The sequence below is a fragment of the Tenrec ecaudatus genome, chromosome 14 (assembly GCF_050624435.1).
Source record: "Tenrec ecaudatus isolate mTenEca1 chromosome 14, mTenEca1.hap1, whole genome shotgun sequence".
In the NCBI taxonomy this organism is placed as follows: domain Eukaryota; kingdom Metazoa; phylum Chordata; class Mammalia; order Afrosoricida; family Tenrecidae; genus Tenrec; species Tenrec ecaudatus.
This window is the reverse complement of record NC_134543.1, coordinates 111,246,584-111,268,764: the sequence shown is the minus strand read 5'-3', so window position 1 is coordinate 111,268,764 and position 22,181 is coordinate 111,246,584. Positions and strand designations below refer to the sequence as shown.

The following is a 22,181-nucleotide window of genomic DNA, read 5'->3' as shown; positions in this document are numbered from 1 at the left end:
AGATGCAGCTCGGGGCTGACAGTACCTGTAAACCAGTGGGGTGCTCTCCCAATGGTATTCCTAAGGTTGGTGCACTCAGGGCAGTTGTTCATGTTCATGCTATCATTTCACACCTCTCAGAAGGAACCCCCCTTTTAAAAGAAATTTATTTTATTGGGGGCTCTTAGAGCTCTTATCAGAATCCATCCAACCATCCATTGTGCCAAACACATCTGTACATATGTTGTCATCATCTTTTTGGAAAACATTCTCTTTCTACTTGAGCCCTTGGTATCAGTTCATTTTCCCTCTCCCTCTTCCATGTCCCCTTGATAATTTATAAATTACTCCCCCCCCCCCATGTCTTACACTGACTGCTGTCTCTCACTTTTCTGCTGTCCATCCCCCTGGGAGGGGGGCCATATGACGTTTATTGTGATCAGCTCCCCCAGCCCCCCATCCTCCCCTTACCCTCCTAGTATCGCTGCTCCCTTTATTGGCCCTGAGGGGCTTATCTGTCCTGGATTACCTGTGTTGGGAGCTCTTATCTGTTCCAGTAAACATGTTCTGGTCTAGCCACATCTGTAAGATAGAATTGGGGTCATGACAGTGGGGGGTGGGGATGGGAGGAAGCATTGAAGAACTTGAGGAAGATTCTGTCTGTCTCGTCTCTTCCTTGTGGCCCTTCTGACAGGGGGTGTCAAATGACTACTGATGGGCTTTGGGTGTCCACTCTGCCCTCCCCATCATTCACATCGATATGATTTGTTGTTGTTGTTGTTTTGGGTCTCTGATGCCTGATACCTGATCCCATCAACACCTCATGATCACACAGGCTGGTGTGCTTCTTCCATGTGAGCTCTCTTAAAAATGCCCTTTTGTAACAAAATTCATAGTGATGTTGACTGTCAATTTTAGCCATGGAGTAATATGTGATAAATTTGTTGTAAGTTGCTCAAATGTAATATTTCTTAGATTATTAAATATCAGCTACAAAATTATTTTATAAAATGTTTCTACATGAATTGCAACACTATTAGTAACTGCTTTTCCTTTCATTGCAACTCATTGTCAAAAAAACATTGATAGAGGTTCGCAAATGCTAATTACCGCAACAATGTAGCTCAAACTTGCCAGCAGATTTGACGAAGTTAGGAATATAAAGACAGCGGTAGCAACAAAAGCAACTGCACATTCCTACTCCCTGTACCAATGATCCTCACGACTCACAGTGTCACTGGAATGGGGTAAAATGAGAGCCGACTGGTGTGCATTAGAATGTTCAAAAAATAAGTTAGTGTAGAGTTTTAGCGTTGTAAGAATATTGATACATGCAAGCTGGGCTTATGAACATGTTTTTTTGGGTTATAACTAAGGCATTTTAGTAAACGTAATACATTCCTGCCGAAACATTTTACAAAAAAATTATAGACAGCCATTGTAGTGTGGTCCCACTTGACAGTGTCAGTCAGGGAAGCCCATACCTTCCACCCTCCGAGAGACATCATTGGCTCTTCCCTTCCCTTCTCCCTTGGTAGGTTGTTTCAACACCAAGTTAGAGGCCGTTTGTAAACTAGTTTGATGTGGTAGTTCAAGAACTAGGAAATTGAAGACCTGGATTTTAACCCCGAGTCTTTCACTTGCTAATCAAGTTGACAAGACTTTGGGTAATTTGACCCTGGGCACAGGAAGTGGCAGAGGTAAACCTTGACCTTGAACGGAAGTCTCCAGATTCCAAGTTCAATGATCTGGTCTTGGTATCAAAGCCAAGGCTGTCCTTTGAACACGGTGTCCTGGCAACCTAGCTCCTAACAAGTCCTTTTAATATTTGAACACAGAGTGCTTTTATAGCGCTGAAAAGAGGGCTCTGTTTTTCCTACCATTTCTTTTCTCCGTGATGGATTGCCTGCAAGCTCATCTGGACCCGTGCTTTGCTACGCTTGTATGGAACAGGCCTGTGAATGCCACCAGGGCCGTAACCATCAGTGCACATCTGCGTGCCAACACGCTGATAAATTGTCCTTCGGTACATAGCTGGAAGCCACAGGCACGCTTTTGTTTCAGCATTTGTTACTTCTGTTCGTGGTGAATCATTTTTTGCAATGCCTGAAAAGATGTATAGCTCATATTCATTGAAGGGCGTGATGTGTACCATTTCCCTTCAACTAATAAATTGTTTGTGTGTGAAAATCAACTGGTATTTGAAGCACTAAGTTCCAGAAAGAAAAAGGAAGGGCTGGTATAGAGTATGAGCAAAAGTCTGAAAATATGGGTGCCCCATCTCATGAAGAGACATTGGCTGTGTGTGTGGGAATTTAGAAAGAAAGTAGAGTCAGGAAAATTGTCCCTCTTCTGCATGGAAAAGAGTTCCTATGTGATGTTGGGAAGGAAGACAATTTAAGGGGAACAATCCTAAGTAAATAGAACTTCAGCCAATAGTTTCATGAACTTCACCCCTCTTTGGAATGTTTTCATTCTCTGGGGGGAAAACACGAGATTGAGTCATTTCTACTGCGTGAGTGGGAACTTCACTTAAAAGGAAATCTCGTGAGATGTTTTCCCTTCAGAGCTTTCTTGAGACACAATCTGCGAGGGCCGCAATCTTGTCAGAGAAATAGATATTCATTCCTAAGGAAGTCCTCTCTCTCACTTTCTTTGTCATATGGACCGGTACATTCTCAAGACTCTGGGGAGGCTTTCCTGACAAGATGATTGGGTGCAACAGTCTGATCGCCCACTGACAACACGGACTGCCCACCTTTGCCCTGCCTTCTCCTCCCCACCCTAACGAACCCCCAAAATTTCACTCATCTCCCTCTGATGTTATCAACCTTTCTCTTGGAGTTTGCAAACTACTGAATGTATGTTATCGTTCCTGGACCCAGGAGAATATCACCGATGTAGTTCATTGTGCCAACCTGGCGATAAACACATGTGGGGTTCATTGAAGGGCAGTGAGCCTCGCCTTTCTAGTTCTTGGGTCTCTTGCTTTCTGATGGTCGGAGCAGGGTGCAGCTGCCTTAGCCAGTTCCCTGCTTCAGCTGGCAAGGCTCACTTCCTGCAAGACATCCTTGAGGAGAAGCCACATGGACCTATCCCAATTCAGCCCTGAGTGGAGCACCCATGTGGACACCCTGCCAGTGCTGAGATGCTTACACATTCACTGATTTGGCTTTCCTTCTGCAGTTGGCATCATTGCATGTGTTTTGTGAGATGGAGGAGGACTTTGTGGATTGGTGTCAGACATATGGGTTAATGTTGGACTTGTGGGCTTGGGCAACCCTGGGTTGGGGTGTTTTCTTGATGTTCACTTAACCTTTATATAAAACTCATATCTATGAGTTTCTGTGGATTTGTTTCTCTAAAGTACCCAGACGAACACAGTCACTTCTAGGTTCCCACAGGCAAGCTGTCATTTGGGTCCTGGACAGCAGAAGGAGATGTTGAGCCCAAAGATAATTAAGAAAAACAAAACCAAAACTTAAGTCTGTAAGTAATGCATTTCAAATACTGCATATACTCGGGTATAAGTCGACCTGAATATCAGCCAAGGCACCTAATTTTATCACAAAAATGGCATAAGAATATGCTGAAAAAGTTGACTTATACACAAGCATATATGGTAATTAAGAAGCGGAGGGTTAAAATAGTTGTTGTTGGTTTACAGTGAACATTTTCCTCTTTCTGAGGAGCCTTAACATAAAAATATTTTTGTGTTTGCTACCTATAATGAGCCTTTGGGGAACTATTTCATTTTGCTGTAAGCCAAAATGTTTGTTTTCCCGGCTGCCCTCTGACTCCGCATATTCTCATGGGGGTTTGTTTTGTATGTGCAAGTTGTGGTCTCAAGTGTTAGTGGTTGGCTTGGGTGATTTAGTCCCCAGTCGTGCAGTTGTCTAGTTGTGGTTGAAGCGTCCATAGGCCTACCAGTTTGCACCATGCTACTTTGAAGCCTGTCATACATCTATTCTGAAGCCAAAGACCTTTGGAGAGGAAATTTGCTTTCCCTTTACGACATTCTCTTTCCAATGTGAAGGGAGCGGTAGAATGCTGTTTCCAAGGGTGTTGTGTCACCATAACCTTGTCCCCCTGAGCAGCTGGGAAGGATGGGATGTGGGGGAGATTGTTCCACAGCCACTGCTAATTCAATTAGGGCATCAGGAGGGATTTCCACTTGGGACGACCCTCCTTTCCCAGAAGACTGACTATTGTCTGAGCCGATGAGTACAATTTTCGCTTAAAATACTCGATTATATCATAATGGCTATGTCAATTCAGTTACTACCATCATTTGTTTTTATTGTCAAATTTTTTTTTAAAATTTGCTTTTCAAAGGAGTCTGTTTTAAGCTGGATCATCTGTCATTGTTTTGAAAATTAATGGATTTATTTTTTTTATAGATGCCCTGGAATTCTTAGATTTCTTTCATTTTCTTTCTATTCTCATGTTCCATTATAGAACAATATTGCACAATCTGTCAAGTGTTTCTGAAGTCTTTGAACCTCAAGAGTAACTTGTGTACCAAATTTATCAAGCACGCCTAATTCAAACCCAGCTCAAGATGATGATTTAACTTTTAGGTAACTGGAAACGCTCAAGATGATTCTGCTTTTGTTATGTTTAGCCCCCCCACTTCCTGGAGATGTGCTGTGATGTCCCCATCACAAAGAATTATCTGGCTAGCTTACTGAAATGGCATCTTATGCCATGGCCTGTCTGAATAGTGATGAAATGAATTTATCTCCGGGTCAATTTCTTGTTAGAGTTAATAGGTATGCTCTGTAGATATTTCGTTATGATTTGATTTTCCTTTCCTTCTTTAAGGAAAGCAAAGGAAACTTTGTTTGGACAAATCAGAAGTTTTTCCAATGGCCATGTCGTCTGTGAACAAGGGCAGCAGCTGCCGCTGGACTCAATTGTAGACGAAAGCATAACAGGAGATTATGCCTTAATCATAAATGGCCACAGCTTGGTGAGTTTGCTTAAGGCCTTTGTTCTTTCTTTTTCTTCACCCCAATAATTATTTCTATTGTGCTGTCATAATGAGACCTCCTCTTGAGTTTTCCAAACAAAAGGCACAAGTAGAAATAGGCCGTGCACAATAATTTCCTATTTGCAAAGGGAAGGGAAACTTCTAATAATATATTTCATGGTTTGCCGTGTAACCCCCAGAGTGAAGGGGAGGCTCCAGAGAAATACTGAACTCATAGACTATCAATCCAGTCTCTATGACTGTAGGACATTTGGAAGTTTAAGTGTTTTTTCTAATGGAGGCTGTCCCAGCACACTGTTATTTAATTAAAAGGATCCAACTGGATGGATGGGTTGTAATTATTGCTCTTGCTAATGCTTGTGATTTGCAGAGCACAATTTGACCTTCAGTTAATTACCAAACCAAATTATTGCCATTAAGATACCTCGAGTGGTTTTCCTAAATAGCAGCATTTTACAGAAATGCCAAACAATTTGCTTTGATTAGGAAATCTGGTTCTTGTCATAATAGAACAAACTTGCATTGCACTTTTAATGTAGTTCAGGTTCCAAATCTTGAACAAATATCAAAACACTCCTTTGAGTTTCCAATTTAAAAGACAAATGCACTTCACTGAAATTACCATTCATATGCGCAAAGAGCTAATCTAGCATCTTTTTTCCCCTGCCTTTGATGATCAGCTCTTCACTTTCGGAGCCTGGAAACAACCAATGTATCTTCTTGTAGACAGTTTCTTAGAGGACAAAAGAAGTTGGATATAAGGATTTTGTGCTCTCCCCCTTGTGATCAGCTGTCTGTTAGCGCTTAGTGGTTGGAGCATCATCCAGCTGGCTTCCAGACGTAATGATTTGTTGCCTTCTACACCATGGAAAGTTACAGAGCTCTGCTGTGGGCCAAGCTCCGCCGAAGGGTTGTCCAGATGACACGGACCTCTTCTTCCCACAGATGAGCAGCAACTGAAGATTCGCAGTCTCCCAGCTGAGACAGGGACCTGGTATTCTCCACGATGAATTCCCCAGGACCACTTTGTGGAAAGGGTGCCTACTAAATCTTGCTTTGACTTTCTCTCTGGTTCAAAGAAGCCAGCGTATGGTAGTATTAGAGGACTCGGGTGATTATTGACTCTTCCCTAGTTCTTCCTTTAAATAACTTAAAGGAAGACACTGGAATGGATGTTCTTCAAGAATACTACAGCTTAAACACCTGAAGCTTGTGCGGCCATTAAATGTCCACTTTCATTCAAGGAGACGCAGTCTTCTTCCTGTTAGTAGAGTCATATACTTTAAAAATATATATAATTCCAATTTGCTCAAATCGTTCATTTCTTTGCACAATGAACTTGGACTTTCTTCCTGTTTTAGATTCCTCATTTGGATTTTCGCTTAGTGATAGTAAGATAAAGGGTGGTCATTGCACGTGCGTCCTCTTTCAGAAGGGGAAGTATTTTCCACTAGGAACGACAGGCTTGTACCCTGCGAATTTTCTATACCAGCCCCAGATATTTCATATCCATCCAAATTCACCCCGTTAATATTTAGTAAGCGTCTTCAGGCCACAGTGGTAGAATCGAGGGATATTATGAACATGAATTGGAAACAGAAAACTGGGAACATGAATAGATCTCCAGTGAGTGAGAGAGAGTGTGTCACACAGAGGAATGACACATGTGACAAAAGAGGAATGAACTTTCAGTTCTTTGAGAGCATACAAGCAGGCACACTTAATTCCTCTAGGGAAAGTCAGGGAATGCTTCTTGGGAGAAGCAATATTTTTAGGTAGAGGAAACTATACAGGAAAAGGCACAGACCAAGGAGAACCCGTCACACTGTGGGAAGTAGGCAATTCGGCATGATGCAGGTCAAAAGTGTATCAGAGAGTGATGGTCAAAAACCCATTGTCATCCATTGAAGTCCAGCTCACAAAGATCCTACAGGGCAGGGTAGAACTGCCCCTGTTAGTTTCTAGGACGGGAACTCCTTTCAGGAGTAGAAGACCCTGTCTTTGTCTCAAGGAGTGGCTAGTGGTTTTGAACTGCTGACCTTGTAGTTAGAAGCCCAACTCATACCCACTACTCCACCAAGGTTTCAAAGGTGATGGTAGAAGATAAAAACTCAACAAAAAAAAAAGCAAGGAAAGGGTTAGATGTAAAGCACTGTGAATGTCTTGCAATGCAATTTATACTCAAAGGTTTCTCACTGATCGTTTAACGATTCACTCACACATACTGATGACTCATGGATTCTTGTTTCCTCTTAGTAGGCTTCTTAAATAATGTACATGTTTGCTATTTAAAAATCATGCAGCCAATAGTACATGCAAGTCAAATTCTGATTAAATCGATGAGGAAATGATTGCAGTAGATAAACAGGGAATTGTCAGAAATTTAGTCTGGCTTTAGAAGAGGATGTGCAACACGAGACATTGATGCTGATGACAGGTGGATCTCGGCTGAAAGCAAAGGATACCAGAATGATGTTTACCTGTGCTTCACAGATTATGCAAAGGCTTTCAGCTGTGTGGATCATAGCAAACTATACACAACATTGAAAAGATGGGGAATTCCAGAACACTTCATTGTATTCCTGCAGAACATTTAGATGGGACAAGAGGCTACTTCATGGCTTCAAATCAGGGATGGTGTCTTTAAGAGTTGTATCCTTTTGCCATACTTATTCAAAACTGTATTCTGAGCAAGTAATCTACTAGATTATATGAACAGGCCATCGGGATCAGAAGAAGACTCATTGACCACCTATGATATGCAGATGACACAGCCTTACCGGTTGTAAGTAAGGAGGACTTGAAGCACTTAACTGATGTAGATCAAAGACTGCAGCCTTCAATATGGATTACACCTCAACAAGAGCCTCACAACTGGACGAACAAGAACATCACAGTAAACAGAGCTAAGATCAACGCTATCACGACTTTTCTTTTACTTGGCTCCACAGTCTTTGCTCATGGAAGCAGCAGTCAAGAAACCAAGCGACATACTGTCTTGGGCAAGCCTGCTGCAAAAGATCTCTTTAAAGTGTTAAAGAGCAAAAATGTCATTTTGAAGACGAAGGTACTCCTGACATTTTCCATCACCCCTATACATCTGAAAGCTGAAGGATGAGTAAGGACTACCACTGGTGCATTTGAATTTTGGTGTTGGTGAAGAATATTGAGTTCACCCTGGGCTACCAGAATAAACAAACAAATATATCCTACAGAAGCACTGCCGGAATACACCTCGGAAGTAAGGGATGATGAGCCTTTAGCTTATATGCTTTGGGCATATTATCAGGAGGGACCGGTCCCTGGAGAAAGACATTATGTTTGATAATGTAGAGAGTCAGCAAAAGAGAGGAAGACTTAATGGGATGGAGGGACACAATGGTTACCATGATGGTTTTGAACATTGGCATGAGAGTGAGGATGGTGCAGGACCAAACATGTTTCATTTTGTTATACATAGAGTTGCTATGAATCAGAACCAAATCCATGACACCTGGCAACCGTATCCTCATTCACAGTATTTTTTATTTTGCAAATGTAGCTGGTCTTTTATGTGTTCGAAGGTGGCCAAGGGTAGAAATAATCAGGAATCCTATTGAAAAACAAAAGCCAAACAGGTCACATGCCATTCTTTGCACAGGTGTCTTTTCGTTTCCGTCACTTAGTTCTTCCAGTGCCAAACTTCAGGTGTATGCTCGCCATCTTACTGAAACATCAATAACCACGGTAACGAGCAGCAAACAGACGGAAAAACTATGCAAAGGGGGAAAAATTCCATCACATAGAAATACCAAATCACTCTAGATTTTTAGCTCATTCTAGATTTGGAGAGGTAGGGGATAGACAGTCTTTTACTTCCATTCATTTTAGTGGCTCCTAAAGCTTCTCCAGCCTTTCACGGTCTCTCTCCAATGAAGACCATGGTCTGAGGAATAAGGGGTGCCTGACCCCTGCATTGGTATTTTCAACTGCCTCAGACACGCGTGAAAGTCGGACGCTGGCTAAAGACCAAAGGAGAATCAACGCAGTTGAAGTTGGGTGCTGGCAGAGACTATTGCAAGTACTGTGGACTGCCAAAAGAACAAATCCATCTGTCCTGGGTGAAAGGCAGCCAAAATGCTTCTTAGAGGCAAGGATGGGGACTACACCTCAAGTACTTTGAACATGTTATCAGGAGAGCCTCGGCCCTGGAAAAGGACATCATGCTTGGTAAAGTGGAGGGGGGGGGGTGAAAGAGAAGAAGGCCCTTGACAAAAAGGATGGACTTAGTGGCCAAGTCAGCAGCCACTGTGAAGATGGCTGGCTCAGCACCTGGTAGCTTTGCATTCTGTTGTACAGAGAATCGGAGCCAACCCAATGATACCTCACCACAACAATAACAGCAGCGAAGTATAATAAGGTGTCAAAAGGGATGAAACATGATGTCTTCCTTTCATTTTCAAAAATTTCTTAACCTTAGGAGTTCAGTACTAATTTCGCTTAAATAAAAAAACGTATTGTTTACATTGCCCAAATCAATGACGTGTTCAATTGAATTGTACAGGAATAATCAGTTGAAAAATGCAACATTGGTTTCCATCTGTCATCCATTGTTTGTTTCATGGCTCTCTGTCTGGGACTTTGTTTTTATGGTTTTGTTTGTTTTAAATAACAGGCTTACGCCCTAGAAAGTGATGTCAAGACCGATCTCCTGGAACTTGCCTGCATGTGTAAGACTGTGGTCTGCTGCCGCGTCACCCCGCTCCAGAAAGCCCAAGTAGTGGAGCTGGTAAAGAAGCACAGAAACGCCGTCACTTTGGCCATTGGTGATGGAGCCAATGACGTCAGCATGATCAAAAGTAAGGGAACAGTGTCTCCAGTGTTGTCCCCACAGTGCTGTGGATCAGTAAGGGAGCATCGTGTCTCGTGGCGGGGCCCGCCCTATGGGGCTCTCTGGGCATTGGCTGCTCTGAGCAGGGATATCATCCCCAGGGCTTGGTGGGCCATAATGAGGTCTCTCTCTCTCTCTCTCTCTCTCTCTCTCTCCCTCCCTCCCTCCCTCCCTCCCTCCCTCCTTCCCTCCCTTCCTCTTAGTTTGCTCTGTGTGTGGTCTGGACAGACCCGCCTCTGTGTCCTCAAGTTTAGCACTTGTTAATATGTTGTAGAGATGGCGGTAAAGGTGACTATTTCCTGTGGTTGTAAAATGAAAGATACTTCCTGGGTCTGACACATTGCTCATTATCATTCATTTGTTTTGTTTTGAGTTCAATCATCCATATGTTTTCAGGCTAGGACAGGACATCCGTGGCCCTGTGCAGTGTGACTTTTCTGAGCAAATGTCTTCTTTTGTAAACTAGGATAAATACTTACCCTGGGTATTTAATGAGATGATATGTGATAAAACAATAACAATACCTGCTCATAGCTATACGGTTTCCATAAGTAAAAAATACCATCAAAGTGGGTTGACAAATTCCTAAAAGAGGTTGTGCTTTTGCTTCCAAACTGACAGTGTCTCTCCTTCCCTCTGTAGGTGCCCACATTGGCATTGGCATCAGTGGGCAGGAAGGACTGCAGGCAGTCTTGGCCAGCGACTATTCATTTGCACAGTTTCGATACCTCCAACGGCTGCTCCTTGTTCATGGAAGGTGGTCCTATTTCCGAATGTGCAAATTCTTATGCTATTTCTTCTATAAGAATTTTGCGTTCACACTTGTGCATTTCTGGTTTGGTTTCTTCTGTGGTTTCTCAGCCCAGGTGGGTGAAAACTCTTTCCTTTCTTTGTATAGCTCTGCTGCATGGCTCCTTACTAAGAAATAGAGCGTTCTTATACGCACAACACAAGTGATAGTACAGTTTTGTAACTGATAGTTGACTGGAGATGTGAACCCAAGAAGAATATATATTTAACTGGAGTTTTAATTTATTTTGCTTGTTTATATGATAAACAACCAGTCCTCCTTCCCATGCATTTTTGCTTTTTTTTTTTTTTTTGCTTGAATGTTTTGGAATGCTAATAGGTGAGCTTAATGGAGAGTTTTAATTTGGAACAGAAGTCTGAGAAACACTAAGCAAAAATGTTGAGGAAAGTGGTTATTTATCCAACACGCAATGTATATGGGCTGAAAGGTAATGTGTTTTAAATTCAGGAGAAGTAATTGATAGCCTGACATCAAGGTTGTTTTGACAGCAATTCATCAGGTAGAAAGGGATTTGTCGATAATGTTGGAAGCAAGCAAGCAAAAAAAAAAGCAAATTCATGAGTGTGGGTTCAATTTTTAGATGCATTTGTACTCATTTTAAAGGATATTTATTGAACTCTGCATCTTCTATATTTGGAAAAGTTTGTCCTGAGTGGGAAAGTGTGAAATGTGATGTTTATAGGATTGAAATATACTTAAGAATAAAAAAATACTTTCAACACACATTGACCAATACGAAAAGAAAAAATCCCCCTGTGATCATTAAAGGGGAAGGCTAACTTATAAGGAATTCTTCGTGACTGAACTATTGGATAGCATGATGTTTATGAATAGTATGATTATTCCCTAAAACAATGACACGGAAATTAATAAAAGAGCAAAGAGAGTGACACACCCCCGACAAACACACAGTGTTCAATACTGCTTGATGTGCTTGAACTCTGGAATGATGATATCTGTACTAACTCCCGATAACCTGGTTTTGAAACAAAAGAAACCGACTAGAGAAAATGGCTTTGAGCGAGAACGGGGAGACAATCTGAAGAAGTCGAGAACGCCACCAGACTACAGAGAACACCTGGTGCCGAAAGAAGGAAAGAAGAAGAGGATGGGAGAAGGAATGGGGGCATTTTATACTCAGGCGTAAAAGCAAACCAAGCGATGCCAAGAGTTATTACTTAATATGGCTTTTCTGGTCACTCCCCGAAAATGATTGGGTAGAACTATGCAGACAGAGTCCTTGTAGCCCATCGAAGGGATTGGACAGTTGGCTAAAAATGTAAATAAGTTGTCTGGAACCCTTGTGGGAGTGGCTAATAACAAATACAAGGGCTTGGCTAGTTTGTGGTCCTGATGGGACGCCACACCCTGAAGTTGATAAGGAGCTGGCTATATAAAGGGCTACACAAGCGAGAGGGGAGAAGGAATTGCCAAACTGAAGACAGTGCCAGGAACAATAGCAAGGTGAGGAGTCGTGCTGGGATTCGCCAACTTGCAGAGCGAAGAACTGTAGAACTTTCCAGAGAAGGTCTTCCAAACAGGGGCCCATGGCAGCGGGGCAAGAAGAAGCTGTCCTGATCAATAACTGCATTCTGAGTTGTTCCTCTTATTTCCCAGTTGATCCTGCTCCAGAATTATGCTGCACTGTTACTTCCCTAATACGCTACTGAACTACTTAAAAAACAAGACCAAACAAAAACTTCCGTTATCTCTACTTCTTTGCGGTTTAATCAATGGTACTTAAAAAAAAAGTCTTATTGGCACGTCATCCATATACCATACAATTAAATAGTTCAAGCACATCAAGAGTTGGACAAGCATCACCACAGTCAATTATAGGACATTTTCTTCTTCCTTTGACTCATAGTTACTGGTGAAATTATTATTTTTCTTAACTTGTGGCAAAAATATACACAACAAACATTTTCCTTTTTATGAACTTCTATGTATATAATTCAGCACCATTGATTATACTCTTTGTGTTATGCAACCATTATTGATATCCTTTTCCAAATTATTTCAACATCATGAACATAAACTCAATGCCCCCTGAGCAAAAACTCTTCCTCCTTTGTACATGGTAACCATTGGTCAAGTTAATTTTTTTCTTTTTCTTTAGTAGTTTTCTTGATATTATATTTACATATCATATACTTCTCTAGTTTAGTAAAATTTAAAAAGAATTGTATATACATCATCACAATCAGTTCAAGTGTTCCCTTCCCCTGTCCCACATTAATGATACTGGTTTCAATGATATGCATGAAGCTGATTTTCCCCATCATTTTAATCCCAGAGCAATTGAGCATGAATTAAATTTTGGCATTTATGTTATCTTAAATGTGCCAAGGGAGGTTAATGAACTCTTGTAATGTAAATATATTTTGTACATATTTTCCATGCTCTGGGAAGTAGAAATTTCTTAAAGAGGGGCACACCCGTACCATTCCCAATAGTGTCTTTAGGAAAAATAATAACAGAATATGTTAATCTTTTTCCCCTTGGTGGGAATTACTTGACATTTGGAGAAAAGCAGTCTTGATTTTAGCTTCTCATAGTTAATCTAAGTGCTACTTCAAAGCAAGTACGGCATGGGACATTTTTACTTATTCACAGTTCCTCCTTCGTCCAACAAGTGTTGGAATGCAGCCTGTGTCTTCTTACACTGGCGATTCTCTCTCCACATAAGAACCAAAATGGCACCGGTGGTGAGGAGGGTGTAAGAGGTCTGGTAGGGCTTGATCAAGGGCAATGTAATTGAGAGGAATTACTGAAACCCAAATGAAGGCTGAGCATGAGAGTGGGACAAGAGGAAAGTAAAAGGAAATGGAGGAAAGAACTAGGAGGCAAGGGGCATTTATAGAAGTCTAAATAGTCATGTACATCTGTATTTATATATGATGATGGGGAAATAGATCTATGTGTATATATTTATAGGTTTAGTATTAAGGTAGCAGATGGACATTGGGCCTCCACTCAAGTACTCCCTCAATGCAAGAACACTTTGTTCTATTAACCTGGCATTTCATGATGCTTACCTTCCCAACATGATTGCTGAAGACCAAGTGGGTACATAAGGAAATGTGGTGAAGAAAACTGATGGTGCCCAGCTATCAAAGGATATAGTGTCTGGAGCCTTAAAGTCTTACAGATAAACAAGCAGCCATCTAGCTGAGAAGCAACAAAACCTATAAGGAAGAAGCACACCGGCCTGTGTGATCATGAGGTGTCAAAGGGATCAGGTATCAGCCACCAAAGAACAAAAAATCATATCATTGTGAATGAGGGGGAGTGAAGAGTGGGGACTCAAAGCCCATCTGTAGGCAACTGGACATCCCCTTACAGAAGGGTCTCAAGGAGGAGATGAGCCAGTCGGGGTGGATGTAGCACTGATTAAACATACAACTTTCCTCTGGTTTTTAAATGCTTTCTCCCACCACTATCCTGATTCCAATTCTACCTTACAAATCTGCCTGGACCGGAGGGTGTACACTGATACAGATAGGAAACAGGGAATCCAGGACAGATGAACCCCTCAGGACCAGTGGTGAGAGTTGTGATGCCGAGATGGTGGGGCAGAACGGGAGAATTGATCACAAGGATCTACTGACAACAGAAAAGTGGGCAAAGGGAGATGTCAGACAGTGTAACACATGACAAATAATAATGATTTACAAATTATCAAGGGTTTGTGAGGGTGGGGAAGGAAGGGAAAAAATAAGCTGATACTAAGGAGTTAAGTAGAAAGCAAATGTTTTGAAAATGATGAGGGCAACAAATGTACAAATGTGCTTGACACAGTGGATGGATGTGATATATGGATTGTGATAAGAGTTGTACGAGCCCCTAATAAAATGTTTTTTTTTAAAAAGAACGAAAAGGGCTATTCAACTGAGGGATGTTTCTGAGAGATATAATTTCATGTTATAAAGGTTCTGGCCGGAAGAGTTGCAAAACTGAATGGACAACATTAGTTAGACCTCTCAGACCCCTGAAAAGTAGTTAATGATATATCAAGCTTAGATAGGCTGGCACACTGCTACCCAAACCATCTTTCCACACACTGTGAAGTTGATATTAATGTTCCCTGGCTTCTCACTTCTACACTTAGCTGACCTCTGCTCTGCTTTCAGGATCAGAGTCACATATTAAGCAACCAGAGCATTCATCCTCAACAAGATCAGCCAGGGAGAACAGTGGTGCTCCAGAAACCCGGGGATCTGATGGGGACGCCCAACTCTGGCAGACACCAGGAGCCCTACTGCCACCGTGGGTTAGGTGCTTCTCCGAGGACAGGAAGGCTGGCCACCTCACACTATCATCAGCCTCTCTGTACGAGAAGGAAGAGAGTCTGCTTTCATCAAGATTATGGAGCGGTTCGATTCTGTCCTATAGGGTTGCTTTAGGGTGACATGCCTCTTTTGAGGGGTTGTTTCTAAAACATTTGGGTTAAATAAACCTATCTCTATTTTCATTTCTTCCTTTTTTATTTTTCACATTGAATAAAAAAGACAAACCCCTACTCCACTGCCACTGGGCCATTTTGACTCATAGCGACTCTACAGGACAGTGTAGAACTGCCTCTGTGGGTGTCGAAGACTGGACGTTTTTATGGGAGTAGGATGCTTCCTCTTTTTCTCATGGAGCAGCTGGTGGTTCTGAACTTCTTACCCTGCGGTTAGCAGCCCAACTGGTAACCACTATACCACCAGGGCTCCTTTCACACGGGCAGCTCTAGCCAATTGCACCATCTTGTTTAATCTAGTGTCTGTCGTGACCACATGTGTGCTTTCCTAGGTGGGTGACTTGGATTGGACCGTGGTTCTCAGTGCATTGGAATCATCTGGAGGGTTTTTTTAATTAAATACTTTCATTGGGGGCTCTTATATTTCTTATCATAAACCATACGTTCATCCATTGTGTCAAGCACATTTGTACATATGTTGCCGTCATCATTTTCAAAACATTCTCTTTCTACATGAACCCTTGGCATCAGCTCCTCATTTGGCCCCCTCCCTCCTCCACCCTCCTTCCCTCATGCATGCTTGATAAGTTATATTTTCATATCTTACATCATCCTCTATCACACTTCTGGCGGTTTTTAAAACAACATCTGGAGGTTTTTTGAAACACAGGTTTCTGGGCCCATCCCCAGTGTCTGACCAAACTTTGCATCTCGACCAAGTTCTCTGGAGATGCCGATGTTGCAGATGCAGACACCATATTTTTGGCATCCACTGAGCCGTGGGGGGTGGTGGGGGGTGGGAGAGTCCCAGGAGCACAGTGGTTGAGGGTTTGACTGCTAACTGAAACCCACACACATAGCATCGAACTAACATCGCCTCTGTTTTAGTTCGATAATATGTGTTGAGATTTCAAAAAGACCATGTCAAACTTTCATTACTGCTCTTTGTTTGTTTGAGATGAACTTGTTTGTCCCTGTAGACTCCAAGTTCATTGCAATCTTACTTTACCTTCTCTCTCTCTCTCTCTCTCTCTCTCTCTCTCTCTCTCTCTCTCTCTCTCTCTCCCTTCTCTCTCCCTCCTTTAAAAAGCCACTCAAACCACTCATTATATCCGAGGGATAAGGAATTTGGAGGAATATTTTTTAAAAAGAAACAAACTATATTTATACAGCTCATATCAAGAAATGAAATCATCATTTCTTGTTGTTATTGTAAAGCTTCCACTATATTTTCGCTCCATTTCCCCCCATAAACTGTTGAAGCCCCCTCATAGGATGCTTAATCCAGCCACAGGTTATGCAATTGTGTTTGAAGATGTTATTCAGTGTTTTTCCCCGGGTGAAATTGTATTTTAAGTTAGCTAAAATAAACGAGGGATGATAGCCTTTTGCATCACTTTTTGCAAACTTACAGGGGGGAAATGCCATGATTTCAATTTCTGCAAGAAGGCGCGTTTAATGAGCATAACGTGGTGTGAACCAGGGTCAGCTGTTCCAATACACCAGCTACCCCACAGGAGAAAGAAGAGGCTGTCTATCTGCTCCCACGAAGCTCCCCCATCTCCCAATCCCTGTAGAGGGTTGCACTGAGTTGGGATTGAATCGATGGCCCCATGATGGGTTTCCCAATTTACAGCGTGCCCCCCACGTGAGTCTTTTTTCCACACAGCCTCCAGTGGGGTCTGAGAAACACAAATATGATCAGGCTGATGTTCTGCTCAGAATCTTCCAAGGTCTGCTCGTTCCACTCAATGTCATTGCATAGACATAGGATGGCGTGTTGGTTTGCCAGTGGTTGATGTGCTTGGCTAATAAGCTAAATTGGCACCCAGCAATTCTTCTGTGGATGAAAGAGAGGGCAGTCTTCTTCTGTACAAGTTACAGCCGTGGCAACGCGATTGGGTGTTCTACATGGCCCTACAGGGTCACTGTAGTTTGGAAATCACTCCGCAGCAGTGGGATTTTTTTTCTTTTCTTTTAACAACATAAGACCCTCCTCTTTATCTCGGTGGCTTATCCATCTTCTTCCTGTGGATCACCCCTCCACCCACACGGGGCATCTTCTGAATAGTCGAGGTTCTTTCTTGCTTCCGATCCGGGAGTTTTCACAGGATCTGTTTGCAGTGTGGAGTATTCCTGTCCAAGAACTTTATATATTTTATTCTCTCTTTTCCTTCAGGTCTTTGCTCAAATGTCATCTCCATTTACTACACTTCCCTCCTAACACTCTCTCCCTTTCCTCCTTGGCATATCGCTTCCTAATTCTCTATTCACGTCTCTGCCTCAATATGTATTTCTATATAGAAGCGCATGTTAGATCTTACTTTTTTTTTTGTTTAAGGTTGTAGACTATGACTTCTGTGATCTGCTCATGCCGAATTACTATTGCCTGGAACTTAGTACCCAGCACATAGTTTCTCAACAAATTTTTGTTGAATGGATGAATTAGGCAAGTGGTAGAAAAAACATTGGGTAGGAGCTGGAGAACTCGGTTTTAGTTTGTGCTTTAGACCGTGATAAGGGGTGTGACTTTAAAAAATGGGTCGCCTGTCTTCTCCTTTTTGTGCGCATCTCCAAAATGGGGAAGTAGTATTTGCTCTGCATGCTTCATTGACTTTGAGTGAGCTAAACAAGAAAATCTGTGTAACTTACAACACACACGAGTTGTTGTTGTTAAGTGTAGCAACCCTATACACAAAGGAACAAAATATTGCCCAGCCCGGTGATATCCTCTGCCTGAGCCCATAGCTGCAGCCACTGCCGGTCACCTTATTGAAGGTCTTGCTCCTGAAGGCCCACTCGGATTGTTTCCATTGCTTATCCACACCATAGCCTAGTGAGCAGCTGGATTCATGCCCTCCCCTCTTTGAACCACTCTCTAGTTGAACCAAAGGTCGAATGAACAGGTTTCTATCTGCATTGTCCTCTGGAGGTTTAATGGGTCTTTTGTGGACCCCTTGCATCAGCTAATTGAACACATCAGAAGCCATCGAAAGCGGAGAATAAGAAGCTGCCACAAGGGTCTGCTATGTGCCTGGTGTCTTGTTAGGTGTTCTACGTATCTATTAACCCATGTCATCCCCATCGCGACTTTATAGGGAGGGAATGTAGGCATACTTTTAGAGAAAGAAATGGAATGGTAGCGAGGTTTAGAATCTCCTAGGGGAGAATCTATATCTGTTTGACTCTAAAACCAAATTCCCACCCACCTCTTTAAATTGGCTTTTGGAACCAAGGAGCTTGGACGTGAATACTCTCACTCCTATGGACGACGGGGTTCTTACGGATGTCTTCTTTCTTGTCAGACTGTCTACGACCAGTGGTTCATCACTCTCTTCAACATTGTCTACACGTCGCTGCCCGTGTTAGCCATGGGGATTTTTGACCAGGTATGTGTTTGACTCGATCTTTATCACGTATTTTTCCCTGTGGAATCCTGTTAGTTGCTTCAATCTACTACACTTGATCTCAGCCCAAAGACCAAGAAGCGATAGTTGTAAGGATGATTCAGGGAAGAGTCTTTGAAGTGTACTTGTTTCAAGGGGGGTTGGTGGAGCACACGCTCTTCCAGATTCTTTTTCTCCAAAACCCTATCTGAACAAAGCTTGACTGCTATCCTCTTAGAGGGTCATCCCGCGTATTCTGGGCCCCGCAGTGAATGGTCTTTAACTTCATTTAGCTAGCATATCCCAAACTCACGTGACTGTAGTTCCCACCCCGAGCTCTCCACCACCATGTGTCAACTATTAGTAGGTCCCTGGGTGGTGAAGACAGTTAACTTGCTCGGCTGCTAACTGAAAGGCTGGGGGTCCTCGTCCACCAGCGGTGCCCTGAAAGCAAGAGCTGGTGATCTATTTCTTTCAAAATCCATCCTTGGGAACCCAGTGGAGCACAGCTTACTCTGACGCACCCGGTGCCACCTGAGTCCGAATTGACTTGGAGGCAACTTGTTGAGTTCTCACTCGCGAATGAAGATCTCAGAACTGGTGTCTCCGGGCTCCCACCTGGGAATGCTGCATTAGCCGCTGTGAGTTTGTTCGGAACCAGTCACTGATAGAAAATTAGGGGACTGGATTGATGTGTCGACCATCTACAATGGGGTTCCTTTGGCCAGCACAGCCCCAGGACCCTACAGGCAAGCCTAGCAGTCTGCCAAGAGGAGAGGAGGATGCAGAGCCCCCTGCCAGCCATGGGGAAAAGGGAATGCGGTCTTTTGCTGGTCAAGCACCAGTATGTTTCAGAGGGGAGAAAGGAGGGAATCCATTTTAAAAAATGGTGCATCTGGGGCCCAATCAGAGTCTTGGAAGGTACTTCCTGGAAGGGGGGCGGAAAGTCTGGCTGTCCCACTGGGAAGTGGCAGACAAGCCTGAAGGGTTTCCACAGCACCATTAAAGTCTATTATTTTAAAAAGTTTTTTTATTTTACAGGTTTTTTTAACAGTATTTTTAAGGAGACCAGATTTTTTCCAGCAGGCCATTTTTAGACCCGTTCGCTGGGCCCCATTTTCTGGCCCAGAGTCTCCTATTGGAAAATATAAATCTTCACATTATGAGCTCACTCTGCTCTTCCATTCCGCCGGCCCTGCAGCCAGTTGTACACCTCGCTTGTCGTATGCAGAAAGGGCAATTTGACAAATATATCTATCTATCTACCTAAAATAGAGTTCCTATTGCTGTCGAATTGAGTGTCTCCCCCTGCCCTTCCATCCGTCTTTCCTTCCATCCGTCTTTCCTTCCTTCCTTCCTTCCTTCCTTCCTTCCTTCCTTCCTTCCTTCCTTCCTTCCTTCCTTCCTTCCTTCCCTGTCTGCTTTGGCCCTCCAACGGATCACAAGATCCTGGCATGCTGTGCTAGAAGGGCCTCCTCAGCCATCCTCCAGGGGCCCACTTGTTTTGTAATGAGGAAAGCAAGGCTCAGAGGGTCTAGTGACTGCCCTTAGGCCATGCAGCTCATAAGTGACAGAAATAGGCCTGCTTCCCAGGCCACTTGACATTGAGGTGGTTATATTTTTACCACAGAACCCTGGTGGTGTAACGGCTAGGTTTTCAGTTGCTAACCAAATGGCTGCTGGTGGAAACCCACCCAGGCAGCAGTCGGCTGGAGAAAGACTTGGCACTCCACTTCCATAAATCTGTCTCATGGGGTAACACATCACATGCCCCCAGGAACTGGAACCAACCCAATGGCATCTAGACAGAAGGTTTATGGTTACTATTACTGTTATTATTCCATAGAGCCCTGTGGCTCTGGTGATTAGTTGTGTGGCTGCCAACTGCAAGGTTGGTGGTTCAAACCCATCCACCACTTCACGATAGAAAGATGAGGCTGTTTGTTCCCATAAGATTTACAGTCTTGATAAGGTAGGCATCAGCTCCACAGTAATGGGTTGGTTTGTGGTGAGGATATATCATTATTATATTTGTGATGATGATAAAATATCTGTTAGTACTTTCTGTTTTCCAGGAACTCTGCTGGGGATTTCATATGTCCATTTAATTATGGTGGTGGGTCTGTAAGGGAGGTTTTATGGTTTGCTGATGATTGCTTACCGATGAGGAAACCGACACTCAAGTGAAGCGGAGGCCTGAAACCATACACTTGCTAAGCAGTAGAGTCAGGACTTGAACTCAGGACTATCTCATTTCAAAGCCTGTGCACAAAACCCCACCAGTCACTGGATCAGAGGAAGACGCACCCCAACACCATCTTCAAGCAGGACTTCCTCATGGAAATGTTCCATCATTCTCCATGGAACCAAGTTTACCAAGATTTGACCAACACAAAGGGGAAAGGAGACTGATAGTTTAACCAAACCAGGTCCCCCGATGTCCCCAGCGACTGATTCTTGGGGTCCACTTTTGGCTCATGTCAGTTCACTTTAGTGTTCGCAATGTGATCTGGAGACCATCGGCATCCCTTGGCACTTGGTTGGAAAGGCAGAGAGTTTCAGACTCCTCATCAAGACCTAGGTTTCAGAGTTTGCTTCCCAGATGGCTCCTGTGCACCTTAAGTTTGAGAAGTACTGCTTTTGTTTTCCCAAGACCTGTTTGATGCCGTGTGATTTCTTCCTGTTCTGTCCAAATTCCTCGGCCTGAATACGTGGTAACTGCCATTGTAATTCTCACTGGGTAGACGGAAACCCAAAGTCTCCCCCACCTGGAATTTGATCTGGAATTTTCCCCTTCTCATCCCTCCCCCAAAGCTAGCAATTCTAGAGTCGACAATTCCTACCTACTCCCCAGCTCTTTGCTGCCATCTCCTGGTCACTACCCCTCACTGCCTTGACAAAATGGGCTGGCGATAAGCACTTCTTAGGGGTGGCAGAACTTTTGATTTGAAGTCAAATATCTGGATTAAAGTCAAGCCAAGTACTTAAGTGAATTCTGTTACTTCATAGCTGTCTGACCTTTCGTGAGTCTTTCAAGTTTCTGGTCTGTAAAATTGGGATCGTTTTATTATCTTCAGGGTTATTGTGTGACTAAAAACAAGATAATTCCTCGTCCTCGCTTAGTGACTGGTAAATATTCAGACAGATTATAAGCAAAATGCACTATCACTTGCTATTTCTGGAGACATGGGTTATAAGTTCTCTCTGGTTTTCCCTCAACATTCCTCCTCTGAAGTAACACTCTGTTTAACAGGATGTGAGTGACCAGAGCAGTTTGGACTGTCCCCAACTCTACGAACCTGGACAGCTCAATCTACTCTTCAACAAACGTAAATTTTTCATCTGTATGGCACATGGAATCTACACGTCACTAGCCCTTTTCTTCATCCCTTACGGGGCGCTGTACAATGGAGTCGGAGAAGACGGGCAGCACCTTGCAGACTACCAGTCTTTTGCAGTTACCATGGCTACATCTTTGGTCATTGTGGTCAGCGTGCAGGTAATCTGAGGGTGAAACCATCTTAATGTGGTAGATGGGCAACTTTGACAATCTCCTTGGTTGATGTTGTCTATTTGTTAGGAAGGCAAATAATCCTAAAGAAATATTTAACATGAGATGCCTATAACCTTCATTCAATGGAAACCTGACAGCAATGTCTGTAACCTTCACTTAGTTG

General features: G+C 43.0%; 1 protein-coding gene across 1 annotated transcript in view; it reads left to right on the top strand.

Annotated features, from left to right (window-relative positions):
* The window catches only part of ATP8B4 (ATPase phospholipid transporting 8B4 (putative)), a 272,810-nt gene that overhangs the window by 237,310 nt on the left and 13,319 nt on the right, over positions 1-22,181 (top strand). The window contains exons 22-26 of the mRNA XM_075530752.1: positions 4,804-4,951; positions 9,627-9,810; positions 10,485-10,708; positions 18,424-18,507; positions 21,758-22,003. Coding sequence (XP_075386867.1) covers positions 4,804-4,951; positions 9,627-9,810; positions 10,485-10,708; positions 18,424-18,507; positions 21,758-22,003 — 886 coding nt within the window. The remainder of the gene's footprint in view (positions 1-4,803; positions 4,952-9,626; positions 9,811-10,484; positions 10,709-18,423; positions 18,508-21,757; positions 22,004-22,181) is intronic.